The sequence below is a fragment of the Rhea pennata genome, chromosome 11 (genome assembly GCF_028389875.1).
Source record: "Rhea pennata isolate bPtePen1 chromosome 11, bPtePen1.pri, whole genome shotgun sequence".
Taxonomy (NCBI): Eukaryota; Metazoa; Chordata; class Aves; order Rheiformes; family Rheidae; genus Rhea; species Rhea pennata.
In genome coordinates, this window is record NC_084673.1 from 6,951,832 (window position 1) to 6,973,231 (window position 21,400).

A 21,400-nucleotide genomic window follows, 5' to 3' on the forward strand; every position below is an offset into this window, starting at 1 on the left:
ACTTAAAATTGGCTGAATAAAATTCCCTACAACTTACTGTGCATTGTACTGGCCCAACATAGGAACAACAAGCAGGTGGGGAGAGGAGTAGCATGTAAGACTAAAGAAAGTAGTCCCTGAGGTGGAAGGTTTTGTTGGAGCCACATTTTAAATCTAAAAAGAAGTTTAAAGGCAAGGGAACCATTTCATCCATTCAGGTATAAGCGCTCCTGGGCACAAAGGCTTTGCACTGAAATAATAAGTGCCCAGATTTCTCTGAGTTCTGGTTGTGAAATTTTGTGATTGCAGACACGTCTTTAATTCATTATGAGGACCTGGGCCAAGCAGTAATGGAGGTGCTAGCCCGTGAAGGGCCAGTTCTGCATCCACCCAGCTCTGAAAAATGACTTCCACAGGCTCTTGGTAACCTCCATCAAATTTATCAAGTTTACCCTGCTTGCACAAAAAACAGTGTTTCCACGCAGGCAGCTGTGAATATTTGAGGGTTAGCGGTGCTCCTGCCCTCCCCCTACATCACTATCCTGGGTCTGGCTGCCAAATTCTGTCACTGCTATTTCAGGACTGGCCTGTCCTTGCACAGAATGATACTGGGCAGAGGTATTTCTTGCAGTGCTGGAACAGGAGCCCCATCTTCTGAAGCAGCAGAACCCAGAGCACAATCCAGACCACTTCCCCAAAGCAGCTGGTGCTATAAAATCAACTGCAGTCTAAAACGACCAATGCGCAGAGGAAATAGTTCCTGAATACAAAGGTACTACTTGAAAAACAGTTTTCAGGGTGCAAGTGCATTCTGGCTATAAAGACACATCACTGAAAAAGCTCTAGGAACGGGTAAAACCAAACAGGCAAGAAAACACCCTACATCATCCTACAATATGCCTAAAGTGCGAATGTAAAATTCAAAACTCCATATATAATCAGCAACAGAGAAAAAGAATAGATAAAAAAAGGGAAAATAAAGAGGGAAATAAAGGCTCAGTGCTGCTACTAGACCCTGGCAACACGACTGCAAAGGACCTGGGCAGTGGTGTGAGACTTTCAGGAGAGGCTTGCTGTATTTTTCCCTTGGGAAGTTCTTCCTAGTTTGTACTCAATGACTTCATAAACCTCCTCGGAGGTGGATTTGGGACATATGACCACTGACAAAGTAAATCAATATTCAAAGTTTATCGGCACCCTGTTTTTAGGAGGCATTTACGGCTGGAGAAACTTCTTGCACAGGCTATGGTCCAGCACAGAAAAAAAGAGATCCGACTACCAGGCCTTCTGACCAAACCAACACATTGCACCCCGGTCTGAGGTTTGAATGCATCAAAGTGAATCCTCTCAACTGTGTTTAGCTGCTGTTGGACCACTGCAAGCTACCCCAGAGGTGAAAGGGGAAAACCTAAAATCTGTTCAACAAAGGCAATAAAAACTACCTCTGCATACAGCAAGGATTATCCTCAAAAATACTCAAAAACCATCAAATGTTTTGTGTAAGAGCTTACCGGGATTTTAAGCCTTCGATAAAACTAATCAAAACAATAGATTTTGACAAAATGGAAATATTTAAAAGGAAATCTACTGGCAAAATTTTTGTTCATATTCTCATAATTGGTAGATCCTTCTTTTGTGAAAACGGACTAAACCTAGTGGGTTTTCTCTGTTTTTTCGGAGTTGCCCCAACTGCGGCCCTCAGCCTCCCGTTTCCAGCGGATGGCATGGCGATGAGGCAGCACGGGGAGTGGCGATACCAAATACAAGACAAGGGTAACAGGCTGCTCTTAAGGCATTTTCGTGTGTCATCGCTTACACTTCTCAATCTATTTCTATCTACGTTTATGCGTAGAAAATGAGAAATACCATTTTTGAGGCTAGAAGCCTTTCAGTGAAAGCTGGTAAACTATCTACATTTATTCTAGCGCTAGATTAACGAATGAGCCTGCAGCAGGCAGCAACGAGAGCAAGAGTGAGGCTTGGCACAGGGACAAATGGGCTAGACCCAAAGGCCGGGTGCAGAAGCGGAAGGATTGCCTTCAGAGCGCTCTGGATCACGCCTCAATGTCTTCGGCAGCATGAGAAGATTTTACCTAGATACTTTCTGTTCACATGGGGTTTGAACTACAGCAGCGAGCAGGAAGAACTGTCACAGAAACTCCTGCTCAGACTCTATCTCTTCTCCCGGATCTTGTACCCAGTGCTCTTGCAATAAAATCTACGTTATTAAATATTCATTTTTAATTTACTAATGGCTAAAGTAACAAGAAAGTCTTAAGGTGTTAACAAAAAAAAAAAAAAGCAGTAGCTTAATTTACTACTTTTGCAGGCTTTTTGGAGTAACAGCTTTCTTTTTTTCTGCTGAGGCATACAGAGCCAGATTGGGTACATCAGGCGTAATGCAAGTCATGGCTTAAGGGACCTGATTCAAGTTCTGAAATATTTTTCCCATGCATGTTATATGATACCTGCAACTTTGGCATTCCGAAATCTACAGTCACCGACCACTATCTGCAGATTGTGGACAGGAACCCAGCCTTCTTTTCTTCTGTTTAGGTTTTTCACCAACCTTCGAATGACAATAGCATTAGTAAAAAAAAAAAAAATTACACACAAACCAACCAACCCACGAGCAGTTTTATATCAGCAGCAGGCACATCTCACATAATTGTGTGACCAACAATTTGTTCCTATCAGGCAAGCATTTTAATAACAGCTATGCAGCTATGCATGTATTTAAATATTCCTCCCACCAAAAGGGAGGAAACCCATATTTAAGCACCTAATTAAAAACCTTAAATTAGGAGCACAGTTGCCTTAGGCCCCTGTCTAGTCAATGGAGAGGAACAGGACTCTCCTGAGCACGAGTTATCCTGCCTGAGATCTACATGGCTCTCAAGAGGTGCCTGTTTTTCTCTATTGACTACAGATAGGCAGCTGGAAATACTCATGCTCATAAATGACATGCCTCAGTCTCACTCATGCAGTGAAGTCTGCTCTAACAGAAAAGTTGAGTATACGAAATTTATGCTTGGCGCTGGCCAAAACTGGCAAGAGAGGTGGTGAGCAATCAGCAAAACTGTGACGCTTTATATATTGCTTTTGCTAACAACAAATGGAATTTCCCTCAAAGTGCAAGGAATGCAGACGTTGGCCAGGAACCTCCCACACGGCATTGGATGTCTGCGCATTTACGGGCTGGTCACTGCACCACTCTGATTCAGGTGACTGATAATATCGCTCTTCCCCCAGACCATATCCAGAGCAAGGCACTGGCAGGCTGTGCTCTCTTGCACCAAGACCCCAGGGAGAGCTCTCAGAGCTGAGGGGCAAGAGCGACTCAGAAATCAACCTGGAAAGGAAAGGCAGCCAAAACCCTCAGCCAAGTCCCTGCAAGAATCAGAAGAGGGCCTGCCATCCTCCAAAATGAGGCTAATGGCTTAACATGCACAGTATCAGGTACGGTGATTTCCCAGGCAAAATTCCCAGCTGCAAGGAGGGAACCAGCTGTAAGCACTTATCTTGCAAGCCGCAGCTTTAAATATGGCTGACTAAATGATGGTCTGCAGCCATTAATTAGTTAACGCTTATGCAGCCATTTGAGGGAGGAAAACGTCCACAATTACTCAATATTACTATTAATAAGCACAGAGGAGCAAAGCCAAGAGCTGAGCTGGGGAAGACAGAAAGTGGACAAAGGTGAAGAGCTCTCACCCAAACCAACACATGAAGTGGGAAGAGCATTACAAGGGGGGCTGCTAAGGCGTTAATATAACACAGTGCACCCAGACACCCATGGCAAAGGAAGTTCAAAGCCAAACCAGCGCATACAGCCTCTAGTCTTAATAAGAGAGTGAGTTCTCTGGCCTTCTGGAATAGCCTAAAATTTAATCAAAAGCTGCAACGAGTATATCACGAGGCAAGTGAGACTGTATGACATTACTCTGCAGGCTCTCAGAGATAAGGCAAAGTAATCCTAGAATACCTACCACTGCCCCTCACCATCTTCATGTAAAAGCTGAATTTCATCCCCGTTTCTCACCAGCAGGTCCTCCGATCCTCTCCTCTTGCAGTCTGCAAGGGCTTTATATTTTCCTGGAGACTGTGATATCAACAAAAATTGTCTTATTTAGTTACGTTTTGTATCAAGGAATTGTTATTTCTGACTGTCACAAGGAACATGATAGAGCCTTATCAGCACCCTTAATTGAAATTACTTCAGGAAACTGTGGAAAATGCATCTCCTCGTTCCCCAGATTGAGATATGGAAAATCCGTGAAATATGTGCAAGACATATCCCTTACCTAGACAACGGACAGGCCAACGCAAGGCTTAGCAAAACATGAAGACCAAAAACGGCACCACCTAGCGCTTTTATACTGCTGCATTTCTGTACGCCTTACTAACCAGCTGGCTCCCGTCCTCCTCCTCCGTGTCTGAGCAGTTGGAGAGATACTGGTTCCCAGACCACTCCTCCAGCCCTTCACAGATTTCCAGCGACTGTGACATTCCCGGCCAGCCTGCAAGACAGGACGCTCAGGCCGCAGGCACCCGGCAGACGGCATCCCCGGGGGCAGCGTCCCGCAGGGGGGCATCGCCCCGGCCTTACTTCTGCTGGGCTTGTTCTGCGGCGACACGGGAACGCTCTCCAGCAGGATGGGACTCGTACGTTCGGACTCGTTTTCTTCTGAGCTTATGGAGGCTCTCTGCTGCTTCCTAGAAGATTAAAAAAAAAAAAAATCAATCTTAGTTTTGCTTTTCAGATAAAAACAAACTTTGCAAATTTTTGTAAAATAGAATCAGAAATAATACTGCTAGTCTTTAATATATATTTTGGGGGCAATAGTGCCAGCCCAGCCTGCCCCAGCACGGGGCCAGGATGCGGCCAGAAAGCGTGGAGGGCACGGGAGAGCCCCGTCCAGTCTGCCCGGCTCACGGGACTTACCCGTCGCTCAGCTGCGAGGAAAGGGGCAGCTGGTCCGCGCACGAGCTGGGCTGCTGCTTCTCAACTGTGGGTAGGTTGAAAACCACTTTAACATCATTTGCTTATTGGCAGCTGTCACACTTGAAGCATTATGTTAAAAGTCAGACTTTTTGTACAGCTCTTGTCATATTTATTTAGAGAAAAACAGATGTAGGGTCTATTGCAAAGCACCACCTTAGTGCTGGTTAAGGTGGCATGGCAGCACGGTAGGAAGCATGCCACTGAAGTCCAGTAACATGCTTAAAACGAGGCATCTGCTACGTATCTTGTTGAATTAACCCTATGAGAATAAACACGAAATAACTCCAAGATACTGACAAAAGAATGTACTTCCGTAATTCATTTTCACGGTCTTCACAATGCTAAGTTATGTTATTTCCCTGCGACATAAGACCTCACTCCAGTTTTCTGCTACAAGGCTGCTTCTGAAAATCAATTCTCTAGTGAGAATCAGTGGATGTGAAGATCAGCCATGCAAAAATAGAAAAGGCTCTGCTGTAGAGCAACTGCCACAGTGAAATTGGTTGAATGTACCTTTTACAAGCTCCTGCTGCTTGAACAAAATTTTTCTGATTTCGTTTAACCATGCCATCTTCAGGTCTACTGTTTGGGCCTGAAAAAAGAAAAAAAAATGTTTGAATTTTGAATTATGAATCACTCATTACAATACAGGAATAAAATATTACTTTTCTACATTGTAATTACCTGAAATCCCCTTTCGTCCAAACCCATCAGTGACATTTACATTTAAAACATTCTTGATTTTTTAAAAATTGATGATCCCCACGACATGCAGGCAAAAGGTTGTGCTCAGATGGAAATTGTGGAGGTATCACCTCAACGCAGGGAGAGAGTCATAAGCACACATGCACATGTGTCTCATCCCTTCTTACAAAATATCCGCAGGCCCCAATCTGCCTTTTGAAAATATGTGTATACTCTGCTATATAAATCTGCTGTATAAATTTACATCTACTGTGTTTTAACAAAGAGAAAAAAACCTCTACAGAAGTCTAATCGAAAAATCATCAAACAGCAGCACATCCACAATGGGTTTTCCTGCGAACACCAATCAGGCAAACATCTCACCTTCACAAACTTCTATTCAAAATACCACAAAAGAAAAGAAAAGCAGGAAGAAATCAGGTCAATCAAGCAACTAGTTTGTAGATGAGCTGAAAGACTCGCAAATTGCTCTGGGAGCACTTCTGACAGCGAATTGTAGCAGAGCACGTGTGCCTTGCAGTCACCAAAGCACGAGGCCCATTTCCCAGCTCAGGTCATGTAAACTATTAAGCACAAAATCTTTTTTTCATCTACTGCTCTACATGAGATTTCACCTGGAATGAAATACTCCGTTTCCAAGTAGCTACCCTGCCTCTACTTTAAAGATGACTTTTCCAGTTATGGGCTGGACACCAAGGCCCAGCCATAGGGACAGCTCCGTAATCACAGACACAGGCAACGAGAAAGAAGAAACGCGCATCGAAAGTCTGACGATCTCCAAACCCACCAAACCCAATGGACCCATAAGGTCTCCGCCTTATGATTAAACTTGCTGTGGGGAGCTTCAAGCTTTCCTAAGCACTGTTGTGAGGGTGTAAAAATATCCAGAGTTTTTAAGCTACAAACCTGCACAACGTATACCTCTTCTCGGCCACTATACCAGATTTCAAATTTTCGATGGTCTCCTTTCACGTTCTCAGTTATTCCAACTGCATTCATCTGCAAAGAAAACAGAATAAAAATTATGCATACTACAAATCTTTCCATCTTTTCCATGATGCAGACATTTTGCAATGTGTTAAACAACCCTATTTTCACTCAGCTGAACACATTTCATCACCAATGTTTACTTTGGTAGCAACTGAAAGTCATTACCTGGCCTGTTCCCCCGGACTCTTGTCTACCAGCTTGCTGTGCTAGGAAAAGCCTTCTTAAGCTTTTTCACTCAGGAATACATGGGACTAACTGAAAAGTCATTTCATACTTATTTCAGCATGAAATTCCCAGATGAGGTATATGAAAATTTAAGAAGCCCAAACCCCCAGTCACTCTCATTTCAAGCTTCCAAACCATTCCAAGTGGTTACAATGTAGTTCTGCCTTACACCCACTTGTCTGCATAATATGTCAACCGCAAAGCTTTAGCAAACTTTGTAAGCTTTACAGGAGAAAGGTAGTATAAATTAGAATGAATTCAGCAATTAGCTAAGAAAGACCAATCAGAAACATGAAAAGTACGGCAAAGGAAGTGACTGGAGATAACAGAACACCACAAGCTGTGAACTTTTCATCTCAGACTGATCTAGGTTAACCACAAAGCAGAAGTATAGGCAATTTAAGTCCAGTTCACCCATGAAGTATCAAACTTGGCTTATCCTCATGCCACATCTGAATTAATGAAGCTTCGTATTAGAGTTGCGGTAGTACAAGGAAAGTTCTGCTCTGAGTCCTCTGACACCGGACTGCTGCTCCCTCGAGGCTCCCGTCCAGAGGCAGGACCACATCCACCTGACGGCAGAGGTTTGCCTCTAGTAAGTCGGCCAGCAGTTAACAATCCTTAGGATTGCAGAATTTGCACATTTTCATAATTAAGGTTTCCTTCTAGTGAGGTCCCTGCATACTACATAGCAAGTTGCTTTTTCATACACGTTATTTGTGCCACCTTATTGTTCACCTACTTGCTGAATTCTGTGCCTCATTCTTTCAGTGAACTTCTTTGAAATCATTTTGTGCAGTACACAGTTCCTTCAGGAACTTTAATTTAATGTCCCTTGGTCCCTGACCACCCCTGCAGTTGACACATCGTCTCCAGGGTTTTGAAAGAGGGGTTAATTTTTGGACACTCAGTTTGATGTGTTATAAACCTTTCAGAAAAATCAGTAGACAGACGTTAAGCTGGATGTGGCTGAGCACTCCTGTGCCTGGGTACCCGTTATCGCAGACTGCTTTGGGTAATTTGGCTGGAAGGACCAAAGGCACAAACAGTGCAGGGCCTAGAGAGCAGCCCAGCTGAATCAGCAGCTCAGGCTATGATCTGAGACCAAGAAACTCTTCGATAACAGGAGACCTCTGATCTGTCTGCTGAACGTGCCATGCAATTACTGCCTCATTGAAAAATACTTTAATACCTGTATTGCTTCTTATTTAAAGCATAGTTTGCTAGTAAGTCAATAAATATGTTTCAAACCAGATCTAATAACTATAGTATCATATATCATAGGATATTCAAGGGATTGCATTAGATAAATCTAAATATACAAATAAAGGCTTGGAAAGAACAGCAGTTTAGTGTTGCTGCAACTCTTTGTTAATAAACACATACTCAGAGCTTTTCTTCTGGAAGATGGAGGTCTACAAGTTAGACCACCTGGGCAAACGTTCTGTTCATAGCTGCTCTGTCAAGAGTCGGCACCTGTTATCAGCGAACGGCCGCAGGAAAAATGAAGCAAGTTGCTAATTAGTTTCCCTCGTTTCTTCCCTGGTATAAACAGCAGAGCTCTTCTGAACTTCTGAGAAAGCATTTGCCTCCAGATTTGGAAACGATCATCGGCCACTAGGAATCAGTATTACGCCGCCACTCGCTGCCTTGCATCTCCCTCTCTCAACACAATCCTCTATATTCACATTTCACAAAATTCTCGCAATCTCCCCTGAACATGAGGACTGAGATTGCAAGAAGGTGAATAAAGCCAGGGACCATTTGCTCATTCACTGTTTCATATACATCAGCTTCTGTTCAAAACCAAGCGTGCTAAAATCTGCAGCATAGGCTTGGTATGAGGGCCTAAAAATTTCAAAAAAAATTTTGCCTGAGCAGTGTATTTCCATATTGCCTTAGAAAGTCAGATTGGGCTCCAGTCTCATTTTAGTAACAACTATAACACTATGCTGTTGAAATGGTAGCCCAGAAAGCACCTTACACAAATGCTGCAATTTCCAATTACGTGCATCTCTTTGGCATGGCCGTGTACACTGGGGCTTCTGCAACACTGCCCAGACATCAAGATATTTGAAACTCTAGTCTGGATTATCTACTATGAGGATGCAAAGGAAAGTACCAGGAATAAATATATTATAAAAATGTCTGTTCGTTCATCTTAGTATATTTTAAAATTCTATTTCCTCCCCCTGACCAGGATTTACTGTCCCTTCAGCTGTTGGTTCACTGCATTGCAGATTAAAGTGGGTTAGTTTAAAGCTCTGGGATGGCATTCATCTGCATCACCTTCTGTGGTGATAACAGGCAGACTGATTTATTTTGCATTGCAATGGGCTAGGAACATGCACCCACGAGTTACTGAATCTCAGCGATATTTACTGGCTGCCTTACATAGAGAGTAAAATATTATCCTGAGACTTGAAAAGGTACAGTTTTCAGACAAAGTCATTTTTTTTTTTTTAATGTATGTCCAGTTACATGGCTTTCACTGAATAGGCTTCTCTCATTCTAAAACCCTGGAACACATTCTTGCAAATAAAAATAATTCTCTGATACTATCACGAATTAAACAAATGTCAAGCTCCAGAACTATTACTTCACCCTCAGGGCAGCAATTCTGAAAACATATGTACATTCATGTCATCCTGCAGAATCCATGCATTCTCTAATCACCAACCTTTCATCTTGGCAAAGCAAACAGCTGGAAAATGAGCTCTCCCTAGGCCAAGACAAGCACTGGCCACATTGTGTGGGCTATCAAATGCTGGGTTTTCTCCTCCAAGAAGGCCTTCCCCATAGAGCCTCTTCAGTTCTTTCAAAAGCACATACGGTAAAACAAGTAATACAAGGAAAACAAGCTCTCTAGAAACAAAATTATGCTGTTTGGGAAAAAACCTTTAAGTGTCTAAACATATGGCCTGGGATATATTTTTAATACACACTTTGTAATGTGCACTAGAGCTGAACAAACTTATCTACTATCACTCTTTAAGGCTTTGTGACTACTGGTGGCACCTCTCCTCAAGCCCCACTGAAACCAGGGCAGCTCTAGCATCAATGCCTGAAGACTCAGCCTCCAAGCACCCATTTTTTCCATTCTATGCTATACCCATACTGTTTTTAAAACAAGGCAGAGTACTGAGACAAAACGATCACAGGCCCCAATAGAAGTGGTTATCACATACAGTATGCCAGAAGGTCTCTTTTAGAGGAGCAGTTTGGGATTTTTATTGATAATGTTTGGCGTTCATAGGCTTCGGACAGTTGTTTATATCCCTCATGTTCTGCTGTAGGCATTTTTTTTCATCTGATAAATATATTTTTGGCTGCAATTAGAGCCTAACAAAGGGGGAGGGCAACAGGAGAGGAAGAAGAGGGTTTTTTCCACATAGCCTCCAGCCATGCAGCTGGGGAATGGGGGCTCGGGGGCTGGGCCATGGCAGACCCCAGTCCGGCCTGCCAAGACTTCAGCAACACAAGGTGCTGCTGTGCTCCCTGAGGTGGCCTTCAGTCATGGCAGCCCTCGCAGCTTATTAAAACCAGCAGCTGCTTCTTCATGGAGACAGCATTTCCATCGGGATATTACAGCTCTTAGTAGAAGAGAACAAGCCACTGTATCTGTTACCACAAAAATATTCTCTGGGTTCTGAAAGTTATTGATTTACTGTATGTACACAGTAATGACTCCAACTGAGAAGTTCTTACTTTCAAAAAGTGCTTAAAACTGTAAGATGAGGTTTTATCATATCCATCTCCATGATCCTCTCGCTTCTTGCAGAACACTAAGGCTTTCTCGTACAGGAACAGATGCCTCTGCATTGGCTTGAACCTGGCAAGATCCTTCATTTTTGTTGGACCTTTTCGGTGTCCTGTCCAAACGCTGAAAGATCCTTGCATCAATACTTTTCCTAGTTCACTCAAATCCCCCTGGTGAGAGGATGACAAATAAGGAAAAAAAAGTTGTCAATTAAAATGTAACAGCACTGTCCAAACAATAAAGGGCAATGGGGTCGACCCTGTTCCAAGGCACGTCTCTCTAAGAATAGGTCTTCCTGGAAGCATCAAATGATCCTTTTGGGAGTGATGGCATGAGGCCAGGAGGGAAGCAGAGGTCTAGGACACAGGGCTACAGCTTCTCTATGTGAAGGGATACAAGACAAAAATTGGAAGGACTAAGAAGCTAGAGAAACTTGCCTAGTACCTATGGGAAGGTCTAAGGACTCTGGATAATGTATTTCAGTGGGAGAGGGTAGATGAGACTTGACCTGAACTGAGGTCTATAAAGATGGGAAGCAAAGGACACCTCAAGGAAGCTAGGACTGGGACAAGCAGCTTAGAAAGCTGCCACCTTCCCCAAAGCCCTAGCAGAGACCACTACTTCAATGTGCAAGGATGGAAATCAGCCTCAGAGACAGTATTTAAATGAGAAATATTATGAAGATACCCCAGACTGAATTACAAGGTAAACCATGAGAGAACTAAGGTGGATGATGGAAAAATGCTGTCTAGAACCATAAATTTTGGCAAATTTTGCTACCATGAAATTCAGCATGTCCTTTGGACACAAATATTTTCCAAACTCCCAAAATCAGACAGAAGACTGGTTCCCATAACAGCTTCTTGATCCCATTCAGTTTGAAACTCTCTGTTCCAGTATAGTTTTTAGCTCATACATTCTGGGACTCTGTCCATTCCCCCGACATCATCCAGCCTTGTACAAGGTCTCTAATTACCCAAATCTACTCACATCATATCCTGTTATTGAAATCTGATGCATAGAGTCATTGACTGACTTTAGCAAATCCAACATTGCAACAAGAGCTTCTTGAAGTTCCTGAACTCCATCGCAGCTCGTGCTGTACTTTAGCAGCTCCTGAAAATAGAAAGGTAAGAGCATGTGTTTGGAGTTGAACAAAGCAGACTTTTCCATCTCACCCAAAGTTTCCGATGTCCAAGAGCAACCTACACTGTGTGAATTTCTTTTTTCTTATGTCACTGGAAAAAAGATGCATTCTAAAACACAGTCAGTATTAGGTGTGGAACACCTGATCACAAAAGCATGTCCCATTTTTTCTGAGCTTCCTTAAAGATGGCATTGGGCTGGAGAGTTTCAGCAGATGATTATCTTCAGACTGACAGACACAAGGAAGGGATTTTATAAAATACAGAGTCTTCAAGTCAGCAGACAGAAGGCACTGTTTGGAACAATACCATTCACATAAAGTAACTAATTTCAGATCTCCTCCCCACCTACAACTTCATGAGTACTCATCCTTATTCAAGTAGACAGAAACAGGGGTTCAATAACCCTCTGAGGTCACCACCCTAGTTGTCTGTAAAGTGGAAATAACAGCATTACCCTGCCTCAGAAGGGTGACACAAGGATGCACGTGTTAAAGATTATTGGCACTATAAGGCCTGTGCTTAGGCACTACCTAAGCAGAAGAAGAGATGCATCAGTACAGTGTATGTCATTCATCAGGCCCTTACAACCATCTGTCGTTCACTTTTCTTAGAAACGTTTCTGTCACTCTGCATTGGTGAACAAATTCAAACTGTCTTTTCCCCCCATAAAAACAGCTTGCTAAAAGCCCCTTCTCTTTTTTCAGGTATGTGAATTTTCATCCTCACTGAATGTCACTGTATGGAGGGCCAAAATAAGCAACATGTACTCTAGGTTTGGTTTACATGTAATCTTTAATTGAAAAAGAAAACATAACAAAAAAACAATTCTATGTCCAAATGTCCTTTCAAAGTAGCATCTGACATACCTTCAAAAGTAACTGGTATTTTGTCAGGCGCTGCACTGGTTTGAGCAAGTAGGAATCCAGGCCAAGTTTGTGTTCTAATTTTCTTTGGCATTCCTGGAACAAAGAATTCATGTTAAGTAAGCTCTACATTTACTACCAGCAGTAATACACATAACAGTATGACTAACACAGTTTGAAAACTTCAAAGATCTCATGTAAAAATGTCCTCTAATGCCATGGTAACTTAAAAAGTTTTATAAAACCATCTAAAATAACATAACAGAATGCGCTGCTTTAGACTTCTCGTATGCAAGAGACTCCAGCAGGTATGTGAGGCATCCACGCAACGGCGAACAGAACACAACGCGAAACCACGGGAGTGCTGAGGACCACGCTTAGCGTGAGCGAGTGCCCCGGGGTGACGCCTGCCTTGCTAGAGTTACGCGGCTCACCTGGAAGAAGATGCTTTCCGAACACTGTCGCCACAAAGACTCCGAGCGGGGCTTATTCTGACAGTATTTCTCATACATCTGGAAATCCTCTCGCTGCAAGGGAAGGCAGAAAGGCAAGTCTTAAACATGCGCGTACCAACGTGCTGGGCAGCTAGATAAGGCAAGCACCAAAACTGCAAATCTGGTTTTATTCTGCTGCCAACCGAAGGACTGTAGTATCTAAAAGCCAGCGAGCTTGGATAAAAAAGCCGCTGCTGACAATGACGGGGCTGCTCGCAGCAGACCGTGGTGCAGCCACGACTGCTGCTTTCCCCCACCTGCTCTCTCCACGCAATGGTGTTGCCTGCCTGGCTGTTGGTGTTTCGTACCAGAAACATCTTATTCGACCGACATAACTGAAATCTTGCAGTGTACAAAGAATCTGGAGAAACACTGGCCTTAAAGTCTGCTTTATATGTGAAAATGGATTCACCAACCCTGTCTAGGAAACAAAATCCCACTCGCTCGGGCGCTCCCAGGCAGCCTTCCAAACTGTGCAAGAAAATTCTGTAAGAGACGGGGGAGAGACGAAAGGCAGCTGTGAGCAAGGCACTACTCGGGCATCTCATCATTACAGGAGATCAGTGTGATACCAGCGGCACCGTACTTGTTGTGGAAGTCGTATATCTCTGGCATGTTCCCGAAGAGGATGTCCTTCCTGTTCCTCAGCACGGGCGGCATGAGGAGGACCATGGCTGGGTTATCCATTTCAGCTCTGTAGCCCTGCAGGATGCAAGAGGGGTTCATCACTCAATTTTAAGGCATGTCCTTGCAGGCACAAGAAAAGGGATGTGAACGGACTTTCAGTACAACCCTTTTTGTTCGTTTGTTTTTTACACTTAAGCTCCCTTCTTGTAGCTCTCCACACCTCAGTCCCTGGGCACCTGGGGGTCGCGGTCTGGAGGCGGGTGCTTGGCATGGCTCCCGCGGGGCCAGCGAGCCTGGCCTCGCGCCAGAGCGATGTGGCGGGGCAAGGGGCAGCCACTCTCCCGTGCCCCGGCAGTTAGGACTGCAAGAGCCCTCTCGTACACATGATAAGGCAACAGGACAGGCAGAGGGGACCTGAACGCAGCTCCGGTCCATGGGGAAAAACCACACTTCCCTCCTTTTAATGATAAGCACACATGCACGGCTTCTTGCTGTGTTTATACCTTAAACAGTTACCACTACTAAGTGCACACACAACAGGACGAGCACAGCACACGCACAGTCGCACAGGGAGGCACCATCCCCTGCAGAGCTGCTCTCTACCCACGTAAGCAAACTGCAGCCACTTACTCCTCACCGCAGCCTCGCTGCGGGAGCAGTCCTGGAGGAATACTTGTCTAGGTTAAACACATCTGCTGTTATGACCGTGGGACACATGAGTGACAACTTGTTTGTAAGGGATATGCAGTTACAGACAATCTTGCAAGAAGTGGCCTACAAGGTAATTTGTTACAGGGCAAATAGGGCTTGAGATCAAATACCAAAATCAATGGGCTTTTTTGTCTTACAGAAGATGCTTTCTGAACACCAGGATCCTTCTCCCTGATTCCTGCTGTCTAAGGTTTTCTCTCTCTGTTGCTGTATCTGCCTCCTGAAATCACAGCCTTTTCAAAACGAGGGACTTCGCTAAGTAACAGGCAAGAGCTGTAAGAAACCTTGCTGCACTACAAACTGTTATGCAGAACTGGGAAATAGTGCAAAGCTCCCTGCATTAAAATCACATTACTGCACCAATGCAAAAATAGTAACCTATTGGGGTAAAACCCAGGAAAGATACAGTAAGCTCAAAGGAGTACAAAAGCTAACTGTGAGATAGGAAAGAGCCAGAGATCAGGACCATCTCTGCAAAGACGACACTAGAAAGGCCATTGACAACAGCTCATGCAACCCATGACAGTCACCAAACAGCACAAAACTGAGCCCCTCAGCACGAATTAGAAAGGTAATCATCTATATTTAACCATTGTTTGCAGTGGTTAAATAAACAAAGTACAGTTATGTAAAACAATAGTATGTGAAATTATAATCTGGTTTCTAAATGAAGAAACATGCTCTGTGTGTTCATGAACCTCACAGTACTAAGGTAGAATCCTTCCAAAGACAAAATACAAGCTTCTTTCTTTTGTCTTCAAAAGGTAAAAGAAACCAGAGAACATTTTAAAATCAGCTTTTTTGTACCTTTTTCCAATCATTGATAAAGCCAATTATTAGTTCATTTGTGTGCAAACAGAACGCTTCTCCTTCATTCGAGATGAAAAACTTGTCCCGACACCAACTGTTCCTGCAGATACCTCCGAGTCAAAAACGATAGGGAGAAAATCTGAAACTTCCTGACTACCTAGGGATCTGACAATTTGGCAGAAATCAACTCAGTCACTTTTTTGCTTAGTCTGACAGAGTGGCAGGTGCCCTTTTGTACAAGTCACCGGGGAACAGCAGTGAGGGATCCGACGTCACTCACCGTCAAAACAGTGAACAGCTCCTCCACGTACACTCTCTCCGTTTCTATAAGCTCATTTATGACATGGCTAAAATAAAGAAAAAAAAGAGAAGTATGTTATTTTTGTATCTCTCAAAAGAAACCACAGGAAATCAGTGAGGGTAAAGAAGCCCAGAATATATCGTAATCTAATTAACAACCATCGTAGAGATGACAGAATAAATAAAAGTGCGACAGACGACATCCAGCTCTGGCTGGAGGAATGTAAGGACAGTGTGCAAGCACTGACCAAAAATAAGCATTGCTTTGAGTACCTCTGATTTAAATAGGGTGATAGCTTACCCTTTCAGTATATCTAAGTTGTCGTCACTGTCTGAAATAAAAGACTGCAAAGAATTCCGTTTTTCTTGATAATCGTGCATTACTTCGATCTAGAAGAGGAACAGGAGGTGTTAGAAAGAGCCGCAGGGAGGTCACCACCGAGGCAGGGGCAGCCCAGCCCGAAGCAAACGCAGCAGCTCTTTGGGGAAGGACGACACAGGCTGGCTTTTAGGAAATCCTATGTGACAAACAACTTCAAGTGGTCACAGCATGTAATGCGTAGCCAAATATTTCCAGAAATCACTCTGCTACATTAAAATCCGAAAATACTGATAACATAATTCATTAGCGCAGAGATCAGAGAACGGTTTCCACAGGGGAAATAACAGCAGATATGGAGTTCCCTTAACAGGCATCACTGTTATCCAAACAAATCATATGGATATGAAAGGATAAATACTATATACATACGCACCTATATATATATATATACATATATACACACACACACACATATATTTATACGTCCAAAAAGTCCAAAAGCTATGCTCAATCAATTTTTACAAGAGTCTGATCTAAGATCTTACCACATAAAAGTTATTTGAATTTCACAAATAATTTTTACCTTGCGAGAATTTTGAGTTTTTCTTGATGTTTTCTTCCCAGGGAGAGAGAGATCAAATGAAAATTTCAAACTGGAATTAAAATCCACACCTTGAGTAGAAAAAAAACATAATTGCATAATTTATATCTATAGTGAAACAGACAGTTCAGAGAGCAACTATGAGCTCACCAACAAAAGTGGGATAGATTAAGAATGAATAATTAGTTAGCTAATACTAGAAGCAAAATAACAAAACAAAAAGTATCTCAGAAACAATACTGAATACCATAGTCACACAGATGGGCATGAAGGCCATAAAGTAAAAACTAATTGGGAAGAACAAAACATCCATTAAGAGAATACTGTAATCAAAACCTAACAAAGTCTGTAAAGCCTCTGCAAATGATAGAGACTAGTAAAATAAAATAAACTACCACAAGGAACATCACGTACTGGGTTACTGGTTAAAGTCCTTTATGAATGTAGGCCAGATGCTCAGCTGATGGCATAAACTGTTTCTCCCAGTATAGCCAGGACACGGTGCTGCCACGTGGGCATGGGGACTAGCACTTCCACGTGGCTTCCCCACATCCCCTCCTTCTGCTAAAGTCGACCTATAATTGTGAGCTTTTGTCTCATGGGTGTAAAGCATTTACTTCCACATACTAGAATGGCCTAAAATATCAGAAACAACTATATGAAATTCTCAGATAGACCAAAAATAAATAAGTTCTGATGTGCAATATTCACCTTATTTATGAATTAAAAAACGAGCCAGCAAGGAAAAAAAATCAAGCAGATGAATCAAATATCTTTCCATTTGAGTGAAAAAAAAAGGATTGCAGCATGTAAGAACACAAAAGTAGCACATTAATCTAACGGCAGCTGTGTCTAGGTTAGACAAAGTTGTGAATAGTACTGATGCAGACGAACCACCTTTTGTGAAGCAATGAGCAAAAGATGTAGGGAGAAAAACTGATGCAGAGGAATGGAAAGCGGCATGGAGAGCAGGTGCCCCATCTTCAGCATGGGCTGCTACAAGATAAAACGATTACAGATTATTACACCAAAGAGGCTTTAAACCTCCACTTGTAAACATGCCGAATGGAGAAGGAGGGGTGAGCGCTGGGGAGCAGACCGGAGCCACGCATGGTGCATGCCCCACCACTGCACAAGGTCAGAAGATCCAAAGGAAATTAGGATTTAGCAGTGGTCCTACTGGGAGGCTCCCACTGCGGGGAGAGGCAACACGCATAACAACTCAGACGAGAGAGAGTCATCAGCTGTAGCTCAGTGTTTTGCTGCAAGCTCCTAGGGGGGAGAAAAGCTCCTGCCGTGACCATGCTGTTACTTGACTACAGCACCCCGACTCCACTGCAGCCTCTTGTACCGCTGCTGCACATCTTGCTGTGTTTTATAGTTCAGGACAGGGCATTTTTATTCCTTATTTCCCAAAAGTGGTTTCAAAATTAGAACCACACTTATCAGGCTGGCTTCAAATCCAGAACAAACAAGAAAGAAGAAACGCCTCTCCTTAGATAGAAAAAGAAGGAAAAAAAGAGAGGAAAGAAAGAAAGAAAGAAAAAAAGAAAAGAGGATGAAAGAACTGTGCCCAGAGGTGGTACGGTTTCAATCCGTGCCATAAAACCCAGACATCTCAGAGCGTTCTCAGCAGATCCCAGCACGCGTCTTTGACAGTGTACATCCCACCAGCAGGCCTACGGCATTCTGATGTTTTCTGTAAAACGGAGGCCTTATTAATAAGATATCTGGGCATGATACATCCAAAGTAGAGCCTTTTGTCTTTAACCTCTTGCTGGCTATGCCCATTTCAAGATGCTTGATCATGTCTTTCAGGAATGTGATTAACAGAGGTTGCCTGCGCGCTACCAGTGAGCGAGCGTCTCTGCTAGAAAAATGTGCAACCCTTAAAGCAAGCGCATAGAGTAGGTCCAGCGCATTGGTGATGGTCTCACAAAAACCATCCATTTACCCCTGTTCTTTAAGTCAATGACTCCTTCTTCATTCTTTCCTGTAAGTGGAAAGCTAAAATACTTGCAGTAGGAAAAGTGGGCTATATTTTAGTTTTTTGAGACTCAGGGCTCCCCTCCTGGTTTGAGGACAGGTTCAGAGGGCAGTGTGGTCTCATGAATGTGGTGTTGGGCACATCCAGAAGGAAATCTGGGATTTATTTGTAGCACTGGTCTGCATCTAGAGCGGCTTAATTCCCTTCTCAGAATCTAAGTGCATTCCCCTCCCTTCACTGGCTTGATTATGTACGTTCATAACTCCCTGAACTGGAGTTACTTTTACTGGTTACAGAGTCACCATAACCAATATTCACCAATTCATCCTAAGCATTTTTGTATTAAAGCACTCTTAAAGTGTTTGTTTTATGCAGTCAGATCACTGAATTTAACACTGCCACATAACTTAGCACATTCCTGGTTTTAAAAATATGAATGTTACTTTGAAATGCTTTTAAATTCTGATATATACAGGGCTGCTAAGAATGTAAGCTTTGATTTTATAATTCAAAGACAACATTGTGCCAAATCCCATCACCAGAATCTAGGCAGAACATTCAACAACCTTCACTCACCAGAATTTGTACCTTTATGAACATTAATTATTCCACAGTTTGGATTTACGGGAGACATTTTCAAATATTCAAAGGGAGTTACACTTCTGACTTCTCATTTATGTTCATGAGATTCGAGTCCCCCATTTCTCTAGGCTCCTCTGCAAATGCCAGTCTAATTTTATGTCAGTTCCAGCCCGAAAAAAATTAAAGAGACTGTTAAGGGCAGCTTTTTGATTTAGAGAATAAGTATGCCAATAAATTTATAAATCTTGCCCTTTTGCCTGTAGTATTAATTCACCAGTTCAGCCCAGCAGGATGCTAGTGAAGCAGAACTAGAAGTATCCACTGTTTATGGCTCTCTTTTCCCTGAGCAAAAAGCGTAAATAGTTATCACACAATCAGTCCCAATCAAGCCAGCCTGAGCTGCAGAAGACATTTGGTAATGCATTTCTACAGAGGGAGTGGAAAAAACACTGCATTCATTTTATTTGGTCATCTTTGCCCATTCTATGTGGCCACCTTATAAAAACAAGAAAATACATTAAGAAATTTGGAAGCGCCATTATTTGGAAAGGTGTGCAGCACCACTAAGAAACCTCCGGAGTCCTGCCTGTAGCTGTGAAGGACATCCGGAGTCGACACAACGTCACGGACCTATACTCAGCCATGCGCTCTGCATGAGACTTCTACACCACTTTCCTTACACAGAAATGGGAATCTGAGGCACAGAAATTGAAAGGATGATCAATTAGCTCGTATTCATTCAGCATTATACAGCATCTCTGCCATCCACCAGAAAAGTCTGGTTGGTTCCTCAAAACCTTAGTCTTACTCTTCCTGGCTCAGAGCAAAATTAACTTCTGAAGATACCATAAGTTTAAAATATTTTACCGTGTTTGGGAGAGAATAACGGTGATTTCGATCTTGGTGGATTTTCTGGGCGAGGGGCAACCAATTGGACAGGCCGCACATGTTTATCCAACAGCTTCTTAAAGCAAGACTGGCGATTCTCGAACATACTTCGGACGTTTTCAAGCTTGACCTGCACTGACTGTATCTGGCACTGCAGAGAGTGAAAAAGATTCCCGTGATCAAATAACTACTGTTATCTTGCACTTTGACCCAAAACAGAGAAGGTAAAAGCTGACAGCACTACAACAGTCTGATCTTACTTTTTCTTATGTGATGAGGAACTTGAAGGGTTACTTACCTTTAACTCAGATGTTAAGACTGACTCAAAATCGTAATGCAGGGCTTGGGGATCAGAGTTTAAGTAGGGCGAGGTGCTTTCAAGAAATCTTTCTATGTCCTGGAGAGCTTTCTGAGCACCTTCTTTAGACTGGCATTTATCCATCTGCTGGTTAGCGAGCAGGTAGGCACCTTCATCACAGCACTGCAGGGCCTGATAACAGCACAAGGCAAAATAGAGGAGCAGAGACAGTGAGCAGCAGCCCCTACTAAACCCAAGTACCCACAACAAATATCTATCATACCTCCAGACCTGTATTTTGAATTTTAGTGCAGCTAAAGATCTAAGCAACTGTTGCATTTTGATAACAAGAGGAAAGGCTGCATTCTTCTGGAGGCTGACTGCATTCCTCAGCATACCCAGCCAAGTTCTGCTCTCATTCCACCTGGAGAAAGTCAGTAATATGACTGGCTAAAAAGCAGAGTTTGGTGCATAGCTGAACCATATGATAAACAGTCCATTATTTTATCCAACTTAGAAAGTTGAAGGGGAAAACCAGAGCTTACAATGTGATAGGTGGGTTTCTTGAGATAAATGCCTGCCTCAGTGCAAATCTGAGTTGTGAGGAATAATCAAAATAATTGCATTCGTATTTTTAACAAAATATGCAATTTAAATTGCAGTTTAAAGTTCTGCATTTAATATACGTAAGTAATAACTGAATGCCAAGCTCAGGATTCAGTTAACACTCTCAAAATGTAGCACATACAGGGTCATAACTTGGCTGCTCCTCTCAATTGCTTCAAGCATAATACAGTCCTGTGCCTTCTGGCCTAATTAGCGTGTATTTTCCTAAATTAATTTTTGATGCTGATTAAGATATCAAAGAGCAGTGGAGCTGCATGACTCCACTTCCATGTCAGCACACAGCAGCTGGACATATCTACTGATCTGTCATCTTATTATACAGTCAGCTATGTTGTTTCTTAATAAGTCCCTAACAAAAAAAGGCCTGGAGCCTATCTAAAGTGTCACCTCTATTGCGCTGAGTTTAAAAACCTCGTAAGTCAATTAACACATGGATGCACCATGAAAGAAAGCGTGAACAACAACAGCAGTTGAACTT

At 42.9% G+C, this 21,400-nt stretch overlaps 1 protein-coding gene across 3 annotated transcripts in view; it reads right to left on the reverse strand.

Moving 5' to 3' along the window:
* Window positions 1-21,400, reverse strand: part of MCF2 (MCF.2 cell line derived transforming sequence) — a 58,991-nt gene that overhangs the window by 4,438 nt on the left and 33,153 nt on the right. For all 3 annotated transcript variants that reach the window (XM_062584613.1, XM_062584615.1, XM_062584614.1), the window contains 18 exons: window positions 20,296-20,487; window positions 19,977-20,148; window positions 16,523-16,611; window positions 15,919-16,007; window positions 15,598-15,664; window positions 13,756-13,871; window positions 13,586-13,655; window positions 13,110-13,202; window positions 12,679-12,771; window positions 11,655-11,780; window positions 10,613-10,834; window positions 6,596-6,688; window positions 5,498-5,576; window positions 4,925-4,988; window positions 4,589-4,695; window positions 4,387-4,499; window positions 3,969-4,081; window positions 2,448-2,548 (listed from right to left, as the gene is read on the reverse strand). In XM_062584613.1, the coding sequence (XP_062440597.1) occupies window positions 2,448-2,548; window positions 3,969-4,081; window positions 4,387-4,499; window positions 4,589-4,695; window positions 4,925-4,988; window positions 5,498-5,576; window positions 6,596-6,688; window positions 10,613-10,834; window positions 11,655-11,780; window positions 12,679-12,771; window positions 13,110-13,202; window positions 13,586-13,655; window positions 13,756-13,871; window positions 15,598-15,664; window positions 15,919-16,007; window positions 16,523-16,611; window positions 19,977-20,148; window positions 20,296-20,487 (1,999 nt within the window). The remainder of the gene's footprint in view (window positions 1-2,447; window positions 2,549-3,968; window positions 4,082-4,386; window positions 4,500-4,588; window positions 4,696-4,924; window positions 4,989-5,497; window positions 5,577-6,595; window positions 6,689-10,612; window positions 10,835-11,654; window positions 11,781-12,678; window positions 12,772-13,109; window positions 13,203-13,585; window positions 13,656-13,755; window positions 13,872-15,597; window positions 15,665-15,918; window positions 16,008-16,522; window positions 16,612-19,976; window positions 20,149-20,295; window positions 20,488-21,400) is intronic.